Here is a 23,842-nt window from a genome sequence, read left to right on the forward strand (position 1 = left end):
CAGTTCCCGACCACGACATGGTGGCAGTGGTGGGATGCGTGGAAGACACGACAACGCTGTGAAGAGGGCACCAGACTAGTAAGCTTAACAAACGCCGGCATCGAACACGGAACTTTGCAGCACCCATGACAACGCCTACAGTGCCCACAGCTCAGCCTGCAACCCCACTCAACCCTTTCGTCATCGAACTGCCGGAAAAGCTCGACTTGCGGCGACCCGAGGAGTGGAAGTGGAGGTTTACACGATAGGAAAGGTACTGCGTCATCTCAGGTTTGAAGAAACAAGACGACGAAACCCAGGTGAAGACACTCATTTACGCAATGGGCCGTGAAGCAGAAGATGTCCTGGCGTCGCTCAAACTTTTTGACGCTAAGAAACTCAACTACGACGCGATAACACGAGCGTTCGCGAAACATTTCGTGCCGCGGACGAAGGTGATATACGAGCGGGCGAAGTTCAACAGCCGGAAGCAAGAAGCGCATGAGTCAGTCGATGCGTTCGTAACCGAACTCTACCGACTGGCCGAAACCTGCGAGTACGGAGATCTCAAAGAAGAATTGATCCGCGACAGGCTCGTGGTCGGCCTTGCAGACACGCAGCCAAGCAAGAAGCTGCAACTTAACGCCGAGCTGACTCTTGAAGCCGCTGTCACCACTGCACGCAACTCTGAAATGATCAAGTTGCAGCAAAAAGATCTGCGGCCGCAGCAACAGGTGCCTGCGGCTGTTGACGCCATGCGTAGATGTTCGAAGAGCAAAGAAAAGCCAAATCAGCGCTCTCAAAAAACACAGCGCGACCAATCTGTGCCGACGTGCAAGTGGTGTGGCTCAACAACGCACCCACCATCACGCACTATGTGCCCGGCAAACGGGAAAATATGCAGTGCCTGCGGCAAAAGGGCCGTGTGCTTATCTGCCTCTGCGAGGAAGAAAAAGAGCACCCACCAAGCTGTTTTGGAAGAGGTTTACTTAAGTCAATTGACCAATCAACGGGACTCTGGACCGTGGAGGACTGACGTTACAGTAAATGACTTGCCAATGAAGTTCAAAGTAGACACCGGTGCAGATGTTACCGCTATACCTACAAAACTCTACAATGAACAAGTCATGGGCAACCTGAAGCATGCCAAGAAACAGCTGCTGGGACCCGGCTGGACCAAAATCGCAACAATAGGTCTGTTTAGCGCAACCTTGTGCTGGAATGGCCGAGAGTGTCAAGAAGAAATTTACGTGATCGACAAGTTACACGATGCACTTCTCGGACGTCCAGCAACCATTGGATATCCTTCTAAGCCTCCTCGAAGTCACAGCGTCAACAAGCAAGGTCAGTGACCCTGCTAACATTCTCTGCCACTACCCCAACTTGACTACAGGCCTGGGTCTTCTCAAGACAGAATACAAGATAATATTACTCCCCGATGCCAAGCCGAGTGCTATTACGTATCCGCGGCGAGTACCCCTACCCATGCTGCCTAGTGTCAAACGTGAGTTGAAGAGAATGGAGAACCTTGGCGTCATCATTAAGGTCGACGAGGCCACAGAGTGGTGCGCACCTATGGTAGTCGCGAAAAAGAAAGGAGGCGAGCTTCGAATCTGTGTTGACTTCAGAGGGTTAAACAAGAACATTCTGCGGGAACGAGTTGTAATGCCCACTGTCGACGAATGTTTGGCCAGACTTGCCGGAGCTACATGATTCAGCAAGCTTGATTCAAGGGCTCGTTATTGGCAAGCTCCGCTAGCAACCGAGTCCCAGAAACACACTACATTTCTGACGCCATTCAGCAGGTTTCAATTGCCCTTTGAAATTTTGACAGCACCCGAGTTTTTCCAGAGAGAAATGCTAAGAGTTCTAGAAGGCATCTAAGGCCAAGCATGCCTACAAGACGACATTATAGTGTTTGGCCCTTCAAGGGAATAACATGACGCATGACTGCACAAAGTACTGCAGTGCCTGCAAGAAGCTGGCATCACCTTGAACGCAGAAAAATGCGTACTACATCAGCAGTCTGTGAGATTCCTGGGATACATCATGTCGGCGAATGGTATCAGTGCTGACCCTGAAAAGGTCCACGCACTGTGTCACTTAGCAGAGCCTACAGACGTAACAGAGGTGAGGTCCTTCTTGGGAATGGCCAACCATTTGGCCAAGTTTCTCCCGAGGCTTTCGCAGCTCACAAAACCGTTGCGTGACTTGCTTCACAGCGACGCCGAATGGTGCTGGGACAAGCCACAGCAAGAAAGTTTCAACGCTGTCAAGAAAGCATTGACAAGGACTCCAGTGCTTACTCACTACGACCCTTGTAGTCATCACACTGTGTCGGCGGATGCATCGTCGTACGGTCTTGGAGCTCCTATCTCTTGGTCTCCTATCTCTTGGTAAGCTCCTATCTGCTTGGTCTGCAGTTTCACCTGGAAACTGATCACAAGCCACTGGTGCCACAGCTGTCATCAAGCCGCCTGGACGAACTTAGTCCCCGTCTGCAACAGTTCCGTATGAGACTCCTCGAGTTCGATTACACCATTGCCCACATCCCAGGCAAGGAAATGCATACAGCCGATGTGCTCTCAAGGAAACCGCAGAAGGAAACAGACAACAGCAGCCCAAAGAGCCTCAGCAAGGTCATTGTAGAACATAAAATTCTCGCAATGGAACTTCTGCCAGCTTCCCACAATATGCTTGAAAATATAAAGGCATCACAAGAGAATGATCCTGTTCTAGCTTGAGTTAGGGACTACTGCACGACGTCGTGGCCCAAAGAAGTGGCACTACCTCCGGACGTGCAGAAGTATTCAGAATTTGCCCATGAACTGACACAAGTGGATGGAATTTCGCTCAAAGGCAATTGCATTGTAATTCCACCAAGCATGCAAAGTGGTGTGCTAGAGCACTTACAAGCCGGTCATCAGGGCGGTGGGAGATGTAGGGCTCGAGCCTCTCAATCGGTGTGGTGGCCAGGCGTTGACCAGCACATCCAAAGTTATGTGTCAAGATACCCTGTCTGTCAACAACACCGTAAACCACACGCCAAGCCCATTATACTCTCCCCACTTCCCAAACACCCATGGGAAGCAATAGGAATTGATCTCTTCTGTGTGGATGGAGTTAACTACCTCGTGGTTGTGGACTACTACTCACGTTTCTTTGAAATAAAGAAGTTGAAGCGTACTACCACAGAGAATATAACTCAAGCACTGAGTCAGATCTTCGCGCGCTTTGGGGCACCGGCTATCATACGATCAGACAATGGCCCTCAGTTTGCTTCGGCACAGTTCAAAGCGTTTGTCAAGCAATGGGATTCAAGTCACGTAACATGGAGCCCCCACTTCCTTCAGAGCAAAGGCGCGGCAGAAAGAACAGTTCAGACTGCTAAACAGCTTATCAAGAAATTGCCAAACATTCACAAGGCTCTGCTCGCGCATAGAGATACGCCAGGAAAAGAAGCATTCACACCAGTGGAACTCCTCACGGGAAGGCGCCTAAGAACTGACGTGCCCATGGCACCACACATGCTGAGGCCACGGTGGAGCACCATAGAATTTACAAAACGAAACGAAGCCCACAGGATCAAGCAGGGGCAACAATATAACCGGAGACATAGGACCTTAGCAAGAGATCCCATTCAACCGCAGACAGCCGTCCGCATTTTGTCTGGTGCTCCAATAACAGGGACCGTCATTGGGCCAGCTCACACGCCTCGTTCATATGTGGTGAGCACACCTGGAGGTCTCACAAGACGCACCAGCAAACATCTCCAGCCGCTACAACCTGTGGCGACAACAAGAAGTGGACGAACCATGAGAGCTCCGAGTCGGCTTGACCTGTGACGAGCAGGAGGGCCACTTCAAAGACGTGGAGGTGTCGTGGACGCAGCCACAAGGAGATGGCGCTATGCGTGCCGCATCACGTGACGTGCGGGAAGATTCGGCGCAGCAGATCGCTGGCGCGAGTGTGTGTGACCGTGTCTGTCAAGCTAACATATAGCCGCGCTAGCACGCATGGTTTAATCCAATTCTTTGACCATAAAACAGTTGTCGTTATCCGTCGGCTCGTTCGTGTTCTCAGTTCCCGACCACGACATACATATTAAGAACATATAAACAATGAGTTTGTGTACAACAGTGATAATTTGATGCAGCTATTTAAAAGCAGAAAGCAGCAAAACATTGCAGCTTCATGTGATAAATAAAACTAGAAGTAAATACCATAAATATAAATACCACATAAATGAATACCATAAAATGAAGAGAGTGATACATTTAGCAGTTCTTTACTATGTCTATGTACCTTTTCTCACATAGAAGCGTCATGCATCATTGGGACCAAAAATAGATGTCTCATCTTTTTCCGGGTGAAGGCATAAACATCAATATTTCCACTTTCATAATTACTGAGAAATAAAGGTACATTATCAGCGATTGATTGCACCAGGTAATTGGTACGCTTTTTCTGGACAAGCCATTCGTTCTGACTGCGAGTGCGTTGGTCACTGAACTGTTGTCGTAGTTCAGACAGTGATTTTGGAAGTAAATAGAACTTTTCAGAGGAGAAGAAGTATGAATAGAGCAAACGAAAGTGATACACCTAAGTAACTCTGATTATGTTAAATTTAGCGAAAAGAGGTAACGTTGTGTGGAGATGTGGAATATTGGCTATGATTCCAAGTGAATGTTTCTGTAGAAGAAAAAGTTTGTGTATGTTAGTATTTGTAGTGATACATCGCACAAGCGTGAAGTAGGTAATGAATCCAAAAGTGCCCGATAAATTTGTAATTTCACTTTTTTCGGAACGAAATGGCGACATCGAGACAAGGCGCCTATTGCTGATATGAAGGATTTTGACAAAATGTCAACATGAGGTGTCCAATTCAACACATTACTGAAAATGGCACCAAGTACCCTATGCTCGCTAACAATCTCAATTGGTACATTATCAAGTAGTGGTTCATTGCATAACGGTACCTGTCTGCCCCTTGTTGTAAACAAGATTGCTTTTGATTTTTTTGTTATTAATTTTAGGCCATTGCGGGAAGATCATTCGAATAGTGTGGAAATGAGCACGTTTGCATTACGAATGACCTCACTAGCTTCTGGACCATAGACAAAGTGGCTGGTATCATCTGCGTATAAAACGATTGTTGCCTTGTTGTGCACGTCTGTCCTGTCATTATTGTAGGTGTTGAACAGAAGGGGCTCTAAGATGCTGCCCTGGTGGACGCCCGATTTTATCTCCGTGTCGGAGGATATACTATTTGCTATGACAACGCGCTGCCTACGATCAAGCATATACGAACTCATCAGAGAGTGAGCCACTCCATGTACACCGTATGCCATTAACTTTTCTAAAAGATTGTTTTGTTTAGATGGTCAAATGCTTTACTATAGTCAATTAATACTCGGAGAACTAGGTTACTTTTTATTGCAATAGCAATTATATGGACACTCCCGGCTGGACTTTGCTGCCGGCGTAGGCGTCGACGTGAACGTCGGCGTCTATGTCATGCACTGCATATGTATACGTGTATATATATATATATATATATATATATATATATATATATATATATATATATATATATATATATATATATATATAATATAAAAACGCAAGAAAGAAAAAATCCAGAAAAGAACACTGCGGTGCGTGGAATTGAACGGAGGACCTCTGCGTCGTGAAACCAAGGCGTTACCCACTGAGCCACCTCGGAAAACATTTTTCACCGTTCCCAGACAACGCTCCGACAACCTGAGGTTGTCCTGAGGATGACCTACACCGTACGAAAGTATGACCTGAGGAAGCCCTCAAATGAACCTCAAGTGGTCCTAAACCAGTCCGTTTGTCCGGCCTCAGATCGTCCTCAGGGCATCCAGAAAAGAGCACATTATGATGAGTCTAGTACTTTTTGAGGACGAAGCATACAAGACCTAGGCACTCATCAGACCTTACGAAAAGTTGCTCTAATTCTTCTTTTGGAGCGCTGAAATGACAACTGATCAATCAAAAGTGCCTGAACATGCACACTCTTTAAAGCACTGCCTGTGAGGTTTCAGTAACAATTTCTTCAAGTATAGCAATAAAAACAGCAATGCACAGAAAACATGTTTATTTTCAGGAATGAAACTTGGCAGTTTTCACTAGATGAGACTTCTTGCCCTGTGCCTTCAGAGGTCTTCATCCGATGGGCTTGACAACGCGACACTTTGAAGACATTCTGTAGTAATAGAAAGCAGCATATCTTGAAGCACAAGTGAATTTAGAGTATCAATAAGAATATTAAGACAATAACAGCATGCCAGATTTGAAAGCATAAAATGAAAATTATATTACCATAATGTGCAGGTACGAACTAGCCATTATATAATGGTGAAAATGATTTATATAGTTCATGCTTGCATACACATCAAAATTCGAGTAAGGCAAGAAAATTATTTAAACTATAACAGCAAAAGTATCATATGTTATGATAGCTTCAACAGCACAGATAATAAAACTCACCCTCATGGTGAGTGCGAGAAGTTCTTAAGCGCTGCTTCTGGAGCTTTTCCCCAGCATGCCGAAGCCACACTTTAATCACACACTCGATGTCATTTTTTTTTGTTTCCGGAAAATTTCGCCTCACGGCCTCTGAAAAAGTACAAAGTTCATAAAACAGGAATTACACAAACATAATACATTAATATAATGCTACATAGGTTGTTTGAAGAAGTACCTCTAGTCAGCATGATCGACATTTTGATAGGTGGGCACATCATCATTAAAGGTCCTTGCCATCCTTCCCCATGTTAATTTCAAGAGTACTGACATTGACACTATGTGTTGCATTACAAGAAGAACACCACGAAGAAGACATCATTGTAACTTTTTTGAAACCTAGCATGCAAAGAATGATGAGGCGCCTTTGACGAAAATACGTCCATGTATGAAAATGTTGACCAGCTTGTCTTAGGTACTTATTCCTGTTTAGAGATCCTCAGTGATCACTATGAGCTTCCATCTGTTAGTTTTCATCTGTACATAAGATTTCCACTACAGTTAAGAATGCCTAGTAGTGCTACCTGATAATAACTTCTGCAAGTAGTGAATGCTTGCGTATGTGTGCCATGCAAGTATACTAGTGTGCTTGAAGAAGCTGCAGGGTTTCTTACTGACAACAGATATTTCATGCTAAAAATTTTCCACGTTTAAGCACATAATTTTAATTAGCAAGCATCCTAAAAAATTTAATGCTTTCATGAAAAGATTGTTCTTTTGCTATTGACTTCAAATGAAAGATAATGTGGATAACAGACTTAGAAATGTCTGTACTCAAACACGGCTCTTGCAGCACATGGTGTTGTGAAACAAATTACTCACTGCAAATGACATCTGTGACACCTAGATCCACAAACTTCCTTTTGCCTTTTTGGCCTGCCCAGCTGAACTGCACAGCAACCTCAAGGCTTAGCAGAAGCTCCAGCATCCTCCTGGCTGCTGCCCCAAAAGTTGAGCCACCAAGGCCAGCAAGCTGCTGTATCTGTACAGTTTTGAGGTCATTATTTTTTTTAGAAGAGTAGCTTAATGCAGTGACTAGAAAAAAAAATTATAGAAAAATATAATGAATGACGTACAAGCTTTAGCTTAATGTTGCCATCAGCAGCAAGTCTCCCCTCAAGACTTAGAAATTGGTCAATATCCTTGACCGGTGTCAAAACCACATCATCATTTGTCTCATCTTGAAGCCTCACTTTTTTTCCGACATCTCAAGACGCACTTTGCTTCCAAGTCTGGTCACTTTTGGGCCACGTACCCACAGTGTCAAGAGCTTGTTCATGACACCCAAGCACACAAGGTGCATGTAATCTAATGGTATATCTTTCACTAGGTCAAAAGGAAGTTCCTCAAGAATACTTTCGCCTGTGTGATGCTCCTCCTGGACTTTTAAGCGAAAGCTGTCATCTGTTCGCTTGCGAGCATTGACGTTTGGGAAGCACACCCTGCCCTCACAGTAGACACCTTTTACGTCACATTTGGTGCAGCTGTAATAGCCTGTGTGGCTTCTGACATATAATACAAATGCCTTTGCTGGTGCATCACATATGAGGGCATACAAGCTAACAGGAATTGCAGTTTCTCCAATGGTAATCCCTGTTGTGATAGCAGCATTTATGTCACAAACAAATGGTCGCAAAAAATCATTCGCGTTGTTGGGCTTGCTGCTTCCGAAAAAAACACCCACTATAAATGGTGCTTTGTCCTCCAAATTACTTATGCGTCCCAGTATGCACCAAAATTGGCCCCGTGAACTTTTTGAAACCGGCAGACCGTCAATGTTGAAGCTAAGCTTCAAAATTCTTGGTAGTTCTGCACAATCTTGCAGCACTCGCTGTAGGCCTGCACTGAGGCCGAAATGATGGTATTTCCCGCCGGCCAGCTGCAACACTTCCAGGCACTTCTTGGGCGTCTGTAACAATGCCCTTGCAGTTGAAGGGAGCGCGCTGAAGCATTCGTGGGACTGTAGTACTCTCAAGAGCGATGTAACTGAAGTGTGCGATGCGCGAGATTGTAAGGCCCACGCTTGCAGTCTCTCACGAAAGGCCAGCAAGCTGTCCACACTGCCGCGTTCACAAACTTGCTCTTCGTTACTCCCAGTCGGTGCCAATTCGAAAGAATCCCTCTGCCTCACCTGCGAGGTCGCCGAAGTCGAAGCCGCAGCGCTGCTGTCATGGAAGGCACGCCGTTCGAAGTCTGTGTGATCGTGAGGCACAGAAACACTGCAGCCGCTGGGGTAGCACGCGTCGCCAGAAATCAAAACGTGTCCTTGGGGCACATCCGTTTCTGGAACGATCGAGGAGTGTGCCGAAGGCCGTTCTCTGTCATGAACACAAAGGCGACGATGGCCGTCTTCGAGGTCGACCGCACAAGCCTCGGAGGGCAAGTCGCTCTCTCTTTCGGCGTTGCGGGAATCTCGGTCAACGTACCGCGTGTCATTTATGACATCGGCCTCACTGTCAATAAGCTGAAAACTAGCATTGACGCGCCGATTAATTTCACGCCGAAATTTGCGATCCGCGCTCTCAGCCATCTTGAACAGCACAGAGCACAGTAGAATGGTGGCTAGACCAAAGAACACCCACCACCAGAACACGTTGTTAGGCTAGTCAGTTGGTTTGTACATACATACATGAATAAGCAGTAAAGATATACAGCGCGAGGCTGAAAATCAACTGTCCTCTCTTTTTTTATTTATTTACCTTTGCGGCTTACAACTTCAATATGAAAATTTAACAGAAGACACTCACCTGGCATGCTTACGATTCTTTGAGGGCTTCTGCGAGAAGCTTCCTCTATGGCGAGAAGTGTTGTATTGGAATGTTGACTCGACCAATGACTCGACTTGACTTACTGCAGGCCCATAATGATGATGATGATAGTTGCGTCACTTTAAAATGGGTAAACAGTGTCGTAGACATCCAGATTTAAAAGCACCTTGACTGCGCATGGTGACCGCATTAAGGTACTGCTTTTTTTTTGTTAGCACCACCACAACTTCAGTCGCCCATTCGTTTTCCCACAGCGTTCTAGTTCCAATGCTGCTCTATTCACGATAACCTAGGCCAGCCCAGTCGTCAGCATGGTCAGTTGTCGTCTGCTCGATGGGACCGTGCGGCATTGCAACACTGGACACTCGAGAATAACGTGCTCGCTATTCACAGTTTTCACGCCTGCATTCATTTTGGAGCCGACACCGTTTATACTCGCACCAAACTTGGTCTGCCGCACGTGCGTTCATTGGGGAAACGGGTCAGACCACAGTCAGTGCGATATAATTCCGTATGCACGTCGGCGGTAGATCACGACCAACGAAAACGTGCAGGCAGAAAGTTTGGCCTACGATCACTTACAAAGTAAATAAATAAATAATAAATAAAAGAACACGTCTTTCTCGTGTTGGCTTGAAGTGCTTCCTCGTGTAACTATCTCATTTTAATGATCGAGAAGTACTTTACTATTATGACTCGAAAGTAGGCATACGAAATCCCGTGGACTTATTCGTTAACAGCCAGAAAATTAACCAAACACGAATTGCGAAAGCTGCATGCACCTACGAAACATGCATATCCTCAAAACGTCCTCGAGCAGACGATATCAGGACAATTCTTCGTCCTTAAAAAGGTCTCAAAGGGGCATTTTGGGGATAATCCTGCAAGTGTCGACTAGAGGACCAAATGAGGACGTCCTGAAACTGCCGAGGACGTTTGTACCATATGAGGACGACCTCAGGTCGTCGAGTGTTGTCTGGGTTCAAACGGCAAGCTGTTTATATCTACCATTTACCGCTGCTCACGAGCATCTCTGAGGGAGGGTGGAGGGAATCATGTTTTCAGCATTACTAGCAAGATGGCACAATGAGCACGCGTCACCGCATCGTGCAGCGGTGCCCGCTCTAATCTCCTACGCATACTTTGCCCGGCTCAGAGAAGGGAAGTGCCGCTCCCTCAAGTGCTCTTATCTCGTGGTGGTGAGGAGGAAAAGGTCGTACGCCTTGGCTGGCCTTAGACTTTAAATGGAACGATTCGGCTGTAATTACTGGGGCACAAAGGGCACTGAAATTATTTCAGTCTCCGTTTGCAAAAAGCGCGCGCTTTTCAGACACAGCAAAGTAACAAATGCGCGCATTCGCGTGCATCCGTACCTGTGAGTATGTTATGCGCGTCGTTTGTGCGGGGCATGTTTCGATTTGCGTTCCATTCTGCACATGACCTTTCAATTTGTTTCAATGACATTCATTTCTTCGCCTTTCAGGCAAGGCTGCGACTTTTTCAAGGTTATTTATGATTAATTACTTCTGGACAAGCAGTGCAGTTTCTGTACAGCGTCCTTTGCGGAAACCGTGTTGACACTTATTTAGAGCGTTACATTTTATAAGAAAGCTGTTAAAGAAAGCAGAGGAGAGAAAATAATTTTTCAAAACCCTCAGAAAATATTCACAGTTTCGAGATTGATTCGTAATTGCCCAAGTCGTTTTCATACCCAACTCTAAATATGACCAAAGCTTTGGCTATTTTCACTGCACTATGGTATTACCACATTATAAGGCCGAATTAAATATGTTTGTTAAGTGGGGTGCAATAATACCAATCACTTATTTTACAGGACTAACTTGGAGCCCATCGATATCAATTGCTTTGCTATTTTTTAGTCTGTAAGTTGTTCGGCAAACTTCTGAATTATCTGTTGACTCTAAAGATAGAGTTTGTGGGCACTTATCTATGATCTCCGCGTCTGTACGGACCAGAGTGGTGGCCAAGGGAGTGGCAGGTTTCACGTTTGTTAAATACTGGTTGAGTCGTTCGGGCAAGGGACTGCCAGAAATTTTGTTATTGTTCAAAGTGATTTACAACTCAGGAAAGTTGAGACTTTTTGGATTGAGCACACTCTTTATAATTTTGCATATCTGGTTTCTTTTGGGCATCACCAAACAGGTGATAATAGGAATCCTTAGCTTCCTTAGCTTTTCATAGATTTTTGTTTAATTTGTTTCTGTATTTATTGAATGTTGCAAGGTCCTAGAATTCGTGTGAGCGCTGAAATTTCCTAAATAACTTGTTTTTTTATTTTCTAAATCACTAAAAACTTCCTAAACTATTTCAAAAACTTCCTATTTCCTAAATACCTAAAAATTTCCTTAATAACCGATCTTACTTTTCAACGTTATCGTTTTGTATGGAAAGGATATGTGGTAAATGCGACGAAAGGTAGACAGGAACTGATTATAGGCTTCTGAAGCATCATTCTTGGAATAGATTGAAGACTAGTCGGCATTCATCCCGCTTGCGCGAAATGAATTGATATTTTTACTCGATATAGGCCTGTATTATATGGTTGATTTACGCTGTTCATTCTTACTTGTAAAGAATGAGTTCACGATAAAAACCATACAGTGGTCAAGAATCCCACCACTAACAGTACCGGCAACATTGACTTACGTGTCCACACTACTAATGAAATTGTCAAGAGCAGAATGGCTACGCACACATACACAGGTGGGCGTGTTGATAACACTACAAAAACCAAAGGTACTTAACACGAAGGAGAATTCATGTGATAACTGGGGTCAAGCACATTAGCGTTCATGTCACCGCCAAGAAGAAAGTTATAGCTGTTCAAAGCTGCATAGTCAAGTACTTTTTCAAGGTATGCTAAGAAATTGCTGACGTTTCCAGAAGAATGATGCTATACAGCCAATAATAAAGCGCTATCAGATGTTGTGTACACCGTTTCATAGTTGGCTGTTGCACATGAAAACTGCTGCATGGTACCCTTAACATGCATGGCCACCCAACCCTCTTGAGTTATTCTATTTGTAAAAAAGTCTGCATAACTATTCGACACCAATCTGTCACTGTTTTCAGTATACCACGTCTCAGAGAACATGATAGGAAACAAGCAACAACCACCAGGGGACCATGCCTAGACTTCCTTTCTGTCAACTTTAGGCTAGATACAATACCACAAAGCAGTAATAATGAAGGCATAATGAAATTGAGAACTCCACACACCATACCAGTTAAGACCAATAAACATTTTATATATCCGTACACCACTTGGCACACATTAACATGCGCGAGTGGTCAATGTCATGGATGCTTTACGGTGAACCCAAACGATGTTACTGCTTCACCCACTTATCATCATTCACATCGTGTACATGCCATGACTCTCTTAGTTCATCGTGAGCTATCTTCTAGCGTAGCGCGGATATAAGCAGGGACAAGCAAGAAAAACACCAGCTCTTATGTTGGTCGCATACTTTTCTTTTTTGGCCTTTTCTGCGCTTTGTTATAAAAGCTAGTTTACCGCAATACTGTAGCGCATGAATGTAGTTACGTGGTATTTCATGTTTCAGAGGTTATCTTTAGAAGCCGAAAAAGATTAATCGAGCATCTATACATCGGGAGGGTTGAATTGGTCGTTTTAAAATTTGCTTCACAACGTGACGATACCCCAAGGCAAAACTCAAACGAGCTAAAATGAGAGAGGTAGATATTAAGAATCAAGAAGAATGCAATGTAACGGCCACTATATTTAAAAGTGAGAATGGACGATTGATCTTAAAAGAATAAATAAATAAAGGCAATATGAAGAATACCCTAACGCGCACCACATGACAACACAACATATTTCTTTCATTCCAATTAATTGCCAACCACATTTCTAGTCTTTGGTTTTTTGTTAGCCCAAGGCTATGTATAACAGGAATCCTGCATAAACCATTTCACTCTCGCAACAAAACGATGTGAAAAGATCCCTACCAGGACTTCGAGCGTGCGGCCTATGTCCAGGATTGACTTGATTCCGGACGACACTACAGTGACAGGACTGCGACCAAGTTCCATGACGTCCGGACTTATGTCCAAACCTGGGTGTTATGAAAAAAAATGTTACCTATTTTGAGAACAGTACAACTTCACTCAGTCCTGAAAGTTCTTGCAGCATTATATATATTTGGCAGCGTGCGCATTTGTTCGAACGAAAAATTGCTCTCAAGATAATTAGGAGAGTAAACACTCAAATTCTGTGCATATAACACCCGATAATACACCGTTACTCGTGAGTATATTAATCACTGCGTCAATCGTTTTCTCGATAAGAGCCAAGTACCTGTGTAAAAGAGAGGCTCTGAATTCCTGCACGTTCCCTCTCAGTGCTAGCCCATTATTGGCTTCTTTCATATTTGTTTCTGTCGTTCCTTCTTCCAGTCTATACGAATTCGAAACCATACCATTCTATGATTACTGCATTGTACCTTGCAAAGCACTTCCACAACCTGCACAATGCCTTGGTGTGCACTCAATAGAAAGCCAATTTCGTTCTCACTGTCGCCATTAGGGCTCTTTCTTGTCCACTTACGATTAACTCGTTTTCAGTAGAGGGTATTCAAGATCCGTTAACTACTGCTGTCTGCGAATTCTACTAGTGCATGCCCTCTGGCATTTATAGTAGCGATGCCATTATCTCCTACTGCCTGATCTCCAGCCTGATTCTTTCCTACCTTTGCATTGATGCCTCCCATCAGTATAGTATGCTGTGTTTTTACCTTACTGATTGCAGATTTCAAGTGCTCTTATACGCTTTTAACTAGCACTTCATCGTAGCTTGATGTAGACGCGTAAGCCAGTACCACCTTCATCTTGTATATTTTATTTAGTTTATTTACGATACCTACCACATTTTCATTGTTGCTATAGTATTACTCCATGTTTACAGCTACATTTATGTGGATCAGGAGCGCCACGCTCACTTTTATTCGGTCGTTCAAGCCACAATAGCAAAGGACGTGTCCATTTTTTAGCACTGCATTAGGCCTCATCTGTCCTCCTAAACTCACTGAGCACCATTACATCCCCTTTAACACCCTCTAGCACCTCGAATACTATAGCTAGACTTGTCTCACTAGATAATGTTCTAGCGTTAAATGTCGCCAAGTTCAGCTTCCAATAGAGGCCTATCCTGACCCAGAGATTCTTAGCACCCTCTGCTGCGTTCCAGATCTGACCGCCACCGTGGTCAGTTGCTTCGCTGCGGCTGGGAACTGAGGGCTGTCAGTTAATTGATGTATGTATGTGGGAGTTAATTGCGAGGTACTGCACCAGAGTGGTCACTCCTTCTCTGGTGAGGGAGTGCTTTACCGGTGGAGGTCACCGGTGAGGCCGTACCCCAGTCCTCTTACTGCAGTTCCATCACCACACGAATTTTTTTTTAAATCCAGTCGAAAACTTGGTAGCACCGCGATTTGAACTACGGACATCTTGCACGTGAGGCTGATACCCTAGGCACAACGCCATTGCTGCACCATCGCAAAGACTGTGCAGTGAAAATGGGAGGTGCAGTAGTTAGACAGGACACTTGCAAGCTGTCCCAGGAGGCGAAGAACCTAATTAGGAACGTCAAAGCACAAAAGCCTCGAATACAATAAGCAAAAGAGAATTGGCTGAGCTTACGAAGTTGAATTATAAGCGTAAGGTATCCGTCGTAAGAAGGTATAAAATGAAAAGAGTGGAACACGCTCCATAGAACGAAGGAAGCGTCAAAGCGGTGAAAAGAAAACTTAGGATACACAAAAGTTAGTTGTATGCAGTGAGGTACAAACAAGAAAAAGTAACTACCAATATGGATAGGATAGACAAGAAAAGTGGAAGACTTTTATAGAGATGTGAACAGTAGCTTGAACAACCCCGACCTTAATGTAAAAAATAGCAGTAAGCCTTATGGCATCCCACCAGTAATGACAGTTAAGTCAGAAAAGCCTTGAAGGGAACGTGAAGAGGCGAAGATGCTGGTGATGATCAGATAACATCAAATCTGCTGAAAGATGGGGGACACATTGTGTTAGTTAAAGTAGTCGCCATAATTATGGAGTGTCTGCTGACGGGAAAAGTACCAGAATCTTGGAAGAATGTATGCATCATCCTAATGCACAAGAAAGGAAATGACAAGGGCTTGAAGAACTACAGGCCAATAAGCTTGCTCTCCGTCGTATAAAAGCTATTTACAAAAATAATTACTGACAGAATTAAGGCAAAATTAGAATTCGATCAACCAAAGGAACAAGCAGGATTTCAAGCAGGCTACTCAACAATACTATCAATGAGGTAATAGAGAAATGCTCATAGTACAGCCAATCACTGTACAGAGGGGTTCAAAGTTTAAGGGATGACTTTTGTGGGCACCATGTCCGGATCTTACTCTCTGGCAGAAGCATAGTGACTTAGATTTGCATAAAAATACTGCTGTTTCACTTCACCGACTCCTTTTTATAGACTAGTGTCATGAGCGAACAAAGTTTCTACGTATACTTGCAGTTATCAGGCCCGCAATACGGCAGGTGCTGCCCCGCCATGGTGGTTTAGTGGCTAAGATACTCGGCTGCTGACCCGCAGGTCGCGGGATCAAATCCCGGCTGTGGCGGTTGCATTTTCGATGGAGGCGAGAATGCTGCACGCTTATGTGCTCCGATTTGGGTGCACGTTAAGGAACCCCAGGTGGTAGAAATTTTTAGAGCCCTTCACTACGGCCTCTCTCATAATCATATGGTGGTTTTGGGACGTTAAACCCCACATATCAACCAATGTGAATCAACGACAGGTGCTCGTTGGAGAGTTCCCTTTAACAGTGAATGATGCTGTACTAGACTTCATTAATTACGAGAAGGCATTAGATATAGTAGAAATATCAGCAGTCATGGAGATACTGCGGAATCAGGGTGTCGACAAACCATATATAAACATCCTAGAAGAAATATACAGAGGATCAACAGCCACCATGGTGCTTCTTAAAGTGATAGAATACCAATCAAAAAGGATACAAGACAGGGTAATACCATCTTCACAGTGTTATTTATTGCATGCTTACAGTAGGTTTTCAGAGGCCTAGAATGAGAAGAATTAGAATTGAGAGTTAATAAGAGTACCTTTGTAACCTGTGTTTCGCCGATGATAATTAAATGCTTAGTAACTCCGCAACAAATTGCAACTCATGATTACGAAGTTAGACAAGGAGAGTAGAAACGTAGATATTAAAATTATTCTGCAGAAAACTGAAATAATGTACAACAATCTCGGAAGAGAAGAGCGCTTTCAGATAGGTAATAGTGCACTTGAATTTGTAAAAGACCACGTCTACTTACAACAGGTAATAACCGTGGAGCCGAACCATGAGAATAAAGTTACTAGAAGGATAAGAATGGGATGGAGTACATTCGGCAAACATACTCAAGTCATGAGTGGTATATTGCCACTATCTCTCGATAGGAATGTATATAACAGCTGCATCTTGCCAGTACTTACCTGCGGAGCAGATACTTGGAGGCTTACAAAGAGGGTTAAGCTTAAATTAAGGATGACGCAGTGAGCGATGGAAAGGAAAATGATAGGTGTAACCTTAAGATACAAGAAGAGAGCGGAGTGGATCAGGAAAAAAAACCAGGGTTAAGAATATCATAGTTGAATTCACAAAGAATAAATAAAAGTGGATTGGGCGTGTACCGTGCAGGCAGGATAACCACTGGTCATTAAGGGTAACAGATTGGAATCGCAGGGCAAGTGGATTAGGGGGAGACAGAAAGGTGGGCAGATGAGATTAATACGTTTGCGGGTGTGATGCGGCAGCAGGAAGCAAATGACCGAACTGACTGACGGAACATGGGACCGACCTTTGTCCTGCTGTAGACCTAGTCTGGCTGATAATGATGATACACTGTATTCCAAAGCAAAAGTATGTTGTCTGACAGACACGGTGCAAACCTTTACGCGAAGGTTTAACATTAATTCGCTATCCACACCGACTCTTTCGAAATGAAGGATACAACATAATAAACCTATTACAGCAGAGCGACCATGCTCGATGTTTGTCGTACGTGTTATGTAGAAAGTTATCGCCATGGGCATAAACCGGCATGCACTCCAACACGGCCGGAGCTGTCGGTACAGATGGTTAGCAAGAAAAGCTGAAACAACGGTCTTGCTTGAATTCCAATGATTCGTTGTACCTCACCTCTTGGCTACGTCTGTAGAGAAATTTAATCGCTGTTTGCTGTCCAAGTGGTAATGCTTAGCGGACCACCAGCTCTGCTGCGACCTACGGTGGCGCGAATTAATAAAAGATGCGCTTTTTTCAGGAAATAAGTATAAGAGATAATAATTTTTACGTGTCATTTGTAATGCACAACGCTAGCATGCATGAGTACAGTTATTTATACATTCGACTGGTCAAAAGCATGCTTTTATTGCTTCTACAAATAAGCATTACTGCTTGTCCCCAGCCAACACTATAGAAATGATGCGTCGCTGTCATAGAGGGACGATACTTACTGAACTCTCCACCCCTGTGCACTCCACCGATGCCTCCTGTAGCAAACAGTTGTATTCCAGCCCGGTTGCACGCGACCATGGTTGCCGACACTGTGGTTCCCCCGGAGAGGCCCTGCAAGTGCGCAATAAGCAACAAACCCCAGTTGCTGCATGTTCTTACTGAAATTTGTTTGCAAGATCTGTAGTACCTCGATCAATGTAAATAAAAGAGAAATATGCAAGCCAAAAAATTTTGCAGATCCCACGTACAGTCGTAATCGATGACATAGCCGCGTCCTTATTTGTGCCCAGCTATGCGCTTGCGTCGGTGAAGACGACGACTGATCCGCTTGAGAGGTGCACCACGAGAAACAGACGAAGAAGCATTTATTTCGACCGAGTACACTTTTGATGTCACTGAGAGAACAGCGTCCTTCTGTTCAATACAATAGAGCCCCCTAATTTATGAACTGCGACACTGGTGGAAGTGCTGGGTACCGTTGCCTCATGATTGCCAGTCCTGTGAGCAGCCCTAGTGCCAGCCCCGCTAAGCACTCACGCGTAGAAGCTTCGGTACACCACCCAAGCCGTAGCCTTCAAGGTCTGGGCCCCTAATTCCGCCCCTTACAAAGATTACCTCTGTCAACAGACACTCCTGTTCAAGAGATGGCCTCATCAAGCAACCCAACACAGGTAACACTCTAGAACCTTTGGATTCTTGCGCTTTTTTATGATCACGGAAACGACGGTGCGGAAGACAGGCTAGCTAGAGCAGTTTAATCAGGTAGAAAGGTCCAACCACTGGATCTCTGACGGCGAGAATCTATTCAACGTATACTTAGCGCTTGAAGACAACGCTAGGATGTGGTTTATAAACAGCGAGAAAACTTTGACGTGAGACGAGTTTCGCCGTCGGAAAATTGATACCTTCGGAAGCCCAGACTGAAGTAAAAACACGCAGCGCCATTTTTCGAATCGCGCATGCAACAGCCAAATGATGGATTCATGATGTTTGCGGAAGACATTGTGCGTTTGTTTCGCCGCGTGGACCTCAACATTTTCGAAGCTAAAAAAACTCAGCCATCTCATGCGCGGCACCAAGGAACACCTGTTCGCTGGCCTTGTGCGCATTTCTCCGACTACAGTGGACATGTATATTAGGGGGCCACGGTTCAAGCGCGCCTTGCACCAGTGGTACCAGCAATACAATTGCCTCATGAGCAACGCATCTGTAGGTGCTGCCGCTACGACAACTTCGTCTGATGAGAGCTGCCTACAGCAACTGATTCGGCAGATTGTACGTGAGGAGATCACCAAAGAGAACGCAGGGCACACATGACAATGCATCGCAACTACCACCGAAACCGGAGGTCACAGTTGCCTCCATCGCTGAAGTGGTGCGCCACGAACTCCGACAGACAATCGCTTCTACCGAGACTGCTTCCACCCGAGCCTCCTTAGCTTCCACCGAGCCGCTTCCCCCGAGCATCTGGCGTCGCTGCATGCCGCTGGCTGGTAGTGTCCTACCAGCCAGCAGCATACTGCGATGCCGACGCTGTTCGTTGCTCGTTGTCTAATTGAACTATCATACCAGCCGAAAGCATACAGCTATGTGGACGTTGTTAATTGTCCGTTGTCCGCGCCGTTTCCACAGTACAACCAACCACGTCCTATCACAGCCTGGACACAACGGACCTCTGCCCCCTGCTAAAGACCGATATATTGTGCACCGCCAATCGCAGCCCTTTGTGCTACTATTGTGAGCAACAATATTCATCGTTATTTCGCGTACCTGGTAACTACTCGCCACCATTTTGATGAAAGCCGTGCCTCCTTTGACGACGACTCGGCCGGCCGGCAACAAAGCTCCTCTAGCCTGTGCATGCGCTCACCATCGTCAGCTGGGTTTTCTTCCCCAAGCCTCCGGAGTTTTTCCGACGTCGCCTGAGTTCGGTCGCCGAACTCACGACGGGAAATCTAAAAGCAGCGACCTTTAACCAGCCAACAAGAACGCAACGCCCATCGGTATTCAGACTTTCCAGCACCTGTAGGTGGAGCGAAGAGAGTTTCAATATGGCGGCTTTGATTTATATGTGGTGTTTAGCGTCCCAAAACCACTATATTGTTACTGCATATGTGATTCGGGTATGAGCCGGTGGGTAGCGAGAAACAGGCAGATTAGAGAAGAGGACGTTCGGCTAGTGAGATAGGCCTCCGGTGCATGACCCCTTGAAGTCTACCAGTACGCCTCAGCATAATAAATACATTACTAAACGTAACAGAGTGGTGGAGGTGCTGGTTACAGCACATCGACGAACCACGGAGCCACAGCTGTTTGAACTTCGCTGGTGCCGTCGTCTTGCTGGTCTGCCACCGACAACAACCATCATGACCGAGAGTGAAGGTCACGGCTCCTCAACCACGCAAAGGTCAGTGGCGGCTGCACCTCGGTATCGCTATATGGAACCCCGCTTGTTCGCGGGAAGAGCAGGGGAAGATTTGGATGCATGGCTGACCCATTACAAAAGGGTGAGCCGGTACAACGGCTGGAATCCCACCGACCAACTGGGAATTGTCGCGCTGTTTCTCACGGAAACCGCCTTGATGTGGTACCAAAACCACGAAGATTCTTTAACAGCGTGGGATCGTTTCGCCGAAGAACTCAAGAAATGCTTCGGAGACTCTGATTAGAAAAAGAAAAGCGCGGAACGCGCGTTGGCTCAAAGAGCCCAGACTCCTGGAGAAACGCGTACCACCTACATAGAGGAGATTGTGATGCTCTGCAAGATCTTAGACCCGTATATGTCTGAAGAGGACATGGTCGGACACCTTCTGAAGGGTATAGCAGAGGACGTCTACAATTTTTTGATAGGCAGGGAAGACCTCACTTCCGTATCCACCATCCAACGTCGTATTGCCCCGAAATTTGGTAGGCTGGCAAATGTCACAACGGTCGCCAGCGTCGACGCAAGCCCGCCTGCTGACCTTGCCGGTACTATCAGGGCAATAGTGCGCGAGGAGCTACAGCGACAAGACACACTGGCCGACGACACCTTCCATCATCCGCCTACCTTTTCATCCTACTACCCGGCGCCGTTCCCTCCTCTGCCACCATCGGTATGTGCGACGGACTTTAGCGAAGCTGGAAATTCCTGGCCACGCTGAGACTCATTCGCGCCTGACCAGCAGTATGACCGACGCCTTCGTACCGGCCCCGCTCCACAAAGGCGGGCAGTTCCTGTTCAGCAAGCTGCTCCACTCCGTTCGGGTAGGCGACCTTACACAGCGGAGCGCTCTCAGCCGTAGTTCGGCGAACGACCCCTGCCCGTCTGCTACAACTGTGGCGTCGAAGGCCACATTGCCAGGTACTGCAGCTACCGGCAGCCGGCAAGGTACGACCGCTCACCGAGATCCCACCTGTCTGGCTTTGCACGAACACCAACATCCCCTGGAAGCGCGTCCCATGAGATACCAAGGCCGCTGCGACACCGTTCTCCGGCCTCTCACCGCAGTCTGACACCCCCGCCAGCCCGTCGCTCCAATCGGTCGCTGTCTCCTAGGCGCCGCTACCCTTCGCCACCACCGGAAAACTAGTCAGCGCGACTGTCGAAGGTGAGGTCGCTGGACAGTCTTCGATTTCCGCAGAAATTCCTCATTTAATTTGCATGTTTGGAAAAAAGGTTCGTGTGCTAATCGACGGTGTCTCAACAATGGCCTTAGTGGACACAGGTGCAACCATATCAGTGATGAGTGTAGCATTCAAACACTTTCTTGGACGAAAGGTTATGTTCCGTTGGGACCGTGCTGATACATTTCGTGGAGTGAGCAGAGATGTCTTACAACCTGTTGGCGTTTACTCAGTGACGGTTAGTTTGGGTGGCCAGAATTTTATCGCTGATTTTGCTGTTCTCTTTCATTCAACGCATGATGTAATTCTAGGACTTGATTCCCTGAATCTTTGTGGTGCCACTGTTGATTGCCGCAAAGGAGAGATTACAGTAGATTCAAATGTTCCGGAAGCGTTTATGGGTAGCCCGCCCTGTATAGAAAGCACCCTTTGCATGTCCATGGACACAACTGTCCCACTCATGTCTGCCAAGTGTGTTCCTGTTGTCAGTTTCCCTGCAACCGAGACGACATTTGATGCCACCGTAGAGCCCATTCACCTCAGCTGCATAAAGAATAATGTTGTAATACCCTTGTGTACATTGTCGGTTGTGCAAGGGCATACTGGTTTGTGGTTGATCAACAACTCCAATGAACCTTCGGTACTGCCAGAGGGTCTACAACTTGCTAAGATCCGTCAACATCAGGTTTCACCCTTGCCATCCTTGCATAGAGCAGTGATTCTCCGGATAAGACTGATTCCAATCATTTGCACTGCAGGGACACCTCCATAATGGCAATGATTGACAAGTCTCTTAGCACCAACGAGCGTAATAACCTGGCGAATATTTTGCGCAAACATGCTGGTCTTTTCGATTTCGCACAGCTACAGGCTCCACTGTCATTCCCTGCTTCTCGTGTAAAGCACCGCATAGATATGGCATACCATAGACCTCTTCGAGAAAAGCCATACCGCGTATCGCCTTCGGAACGCGCAGTGATAAATGAACAGGTTGGCGAGATGCTAAAGAAGAATGTGATTCAGGAATCATGCAGTCCGTGGGCCACTCCCGTAATATTGGTCAAGAAGAAAGATGGAACATGGCGATTTTGCGTTGACTACCGTCGTCTCAGCGCCATCACAAAAAGGACGTGTACCCACTACCACGTATTGACGATGCTATAGACTGTCTTTCGTCAGCCTCCTACTTTTCGTCTGTTGATTTGAGGTCAGGGTATTGGCAGATTCCAATGCACGAGAAAGATAAAAAGAAAACGGCATTTGTAACACCAGATAGACTTTTCGAATTTAATGTGATGCTATTAGGACTATGCAATGCGCCTGCAACTTTCGAGCGCTTCATGGACAACATTCTGCGTGGTTTTAAGTGGGAAGTATGCAAGTGTTATCTAGACGATGTTGTGAGTTTTGGGCGCACTTTCTGTGAGCACAACACACGCCTCGACCTCGTGCTGAACTGCCTAAGCAAAGCACGCTTGGTGCTCAACTCAAAGAAATGTCGTTTCAGAGAGCGCCAAATACTTGTCCTTGGACACTTGGGGAACAAAGAAGGCATACGGCTGGATCCCGCGAAAACGGCTGCAGTGGAGGCGTTCAAGCAACCTCAGCCAGCGGAAGAACTACGCAGCTTTTTGGGCCTCTGCTCGTACTTCCGTCGATTCATTCCTGAATTTGCCAATATCGCGCACCCACTCACGTGCCTGCTTCAGAAAGGCGTGCCATTTGACTGGACTTCGGAATGTACGTTCACTTTTTCTGAGTTGAAGTTCCTTTTAACATCCTATCCGAGTCTTCGACACTTCGATCCTCTGGCTCCCACAGAACTTCACATAGACGCTAGCGGTGTCGGTGAAGCCGCTGTGTTGGTTCAACGCTTGGATACCAGAGAACATGTCGTCGCGTATGCAAGTCGCTCTCTAAGTAAGTCCGAGCGTCACTATACTGTCACAGAGCAAGAATGCCTCGCTGTAGTCTTCGCGGTGCAGCGCTTCCGGTCCTACCTGTATGGACGCCCCTTCACCATCATGACAGATCATCATTCGCTCTGCTGGCTGGTCAATCTGTGTGACCCATCTGGTCGACTAGCGCGCTGGACACTCCGTCTGCAGGAATACGACTTTACGGTTTCCCATAAAAGCTGTCTTCGTCATGCTGATGCAGATTGTCTTTCGCGACTACCGCTTCCATCGATGGACTGCGACGCGGGCAACTTCGACACCTACATCGCGCCATTGGACCTGCCATTTCCTGATACCAATGCCTTTAAGATTGAACAGCAAAGGGACCACACCATACAGGAGCTCCTTCCTACCGAGTCAAGACAATCGGCAACTCGCTTCTGCATGCGCGACGGACTTGTGTACAAAAAGAACTATGCTACAACCGGCTT

The 23,842-nt window shown here is 46.0% G+C and overlaps 2 protein-coding genes across 8 annotated transcripts in view; both read right to left on the reverse strand.

The window, feature by feature from the left end:
* Positions 1-23,842, reverse strand: part of LOC119169183 (pseudouridine-5'-phosphate glycosidase) — a 2,087,124-nt gene that overhangs the window by 1,864,849 nt on the left and 198,433 nt on the right. For all 6 annotated transcript variants that reach the window (XM_037420298.2, XM_075886270.1, XM_075886274.1 and 3 more), the window contains 2 exons: positions 17,847-17,958; positions 13,290-13,396 (listed from right to left, as the gene is read on the reverse strand). In XM_037420298.2, coding sequence (XP_037276195.2) covers positions 13,290-13,396; positions 17,847-17,958 — 219 coding nt within the window. The remainder of the gene's footprint in view (positions 1-13,289; positions 13,397-17,846; positions 17,959-23,842) is intronic.
* LOC119169185 (uncharacterized) lies at positions 6,084-9,073 on the reverse strand. 2 transcript variants are annotated; one of them, XR_012893596.1, is made up of 4 exons: positions 7,605-9,073; positions 7,351-7,510; positions 6,493-6,621; positions 6,084-6,208 (listed from the first exon to the last, which is right to left on the reverse strand). XR_012893596.1 is itself a non-coding variant. In XM_075886268.1 (4 exons), exons 2-4 carry the CDS (start codon positions 7,454-7,456, stop codon positions 6,159-6,161), a joined length of 285 nt encoding a protein of 94 aa, XP_075742383.1. In that variant the 5' UTR covers positions 7,457-7,510; positions 7,605-9,041; the 3' UTR covers positions 6,084-6,158. The 2 variants fall into 2 exon arrangements, 1 of the variants encoding a protein (XP_075742383.1); XM_075886268.1 differs by having other exon boundaries at positions 7,605-9,041.

The sequence above is a fragment of the Rhipicephalus microplus genome, chromosome 2 (assembly GCF_043290135.1).
Source record: "Rhipicephalus microplus isolate Deutch F79 chromosome 2, USDA_Rmic, whole genome shotgun sequence".
Taxonomy (NCBI): Eukaryota; Metazoa; Arthropoda; class Arachnida; order Ixodida; family Ixodidae; genus Rhipicephalus; species Rhipicephalus microplus.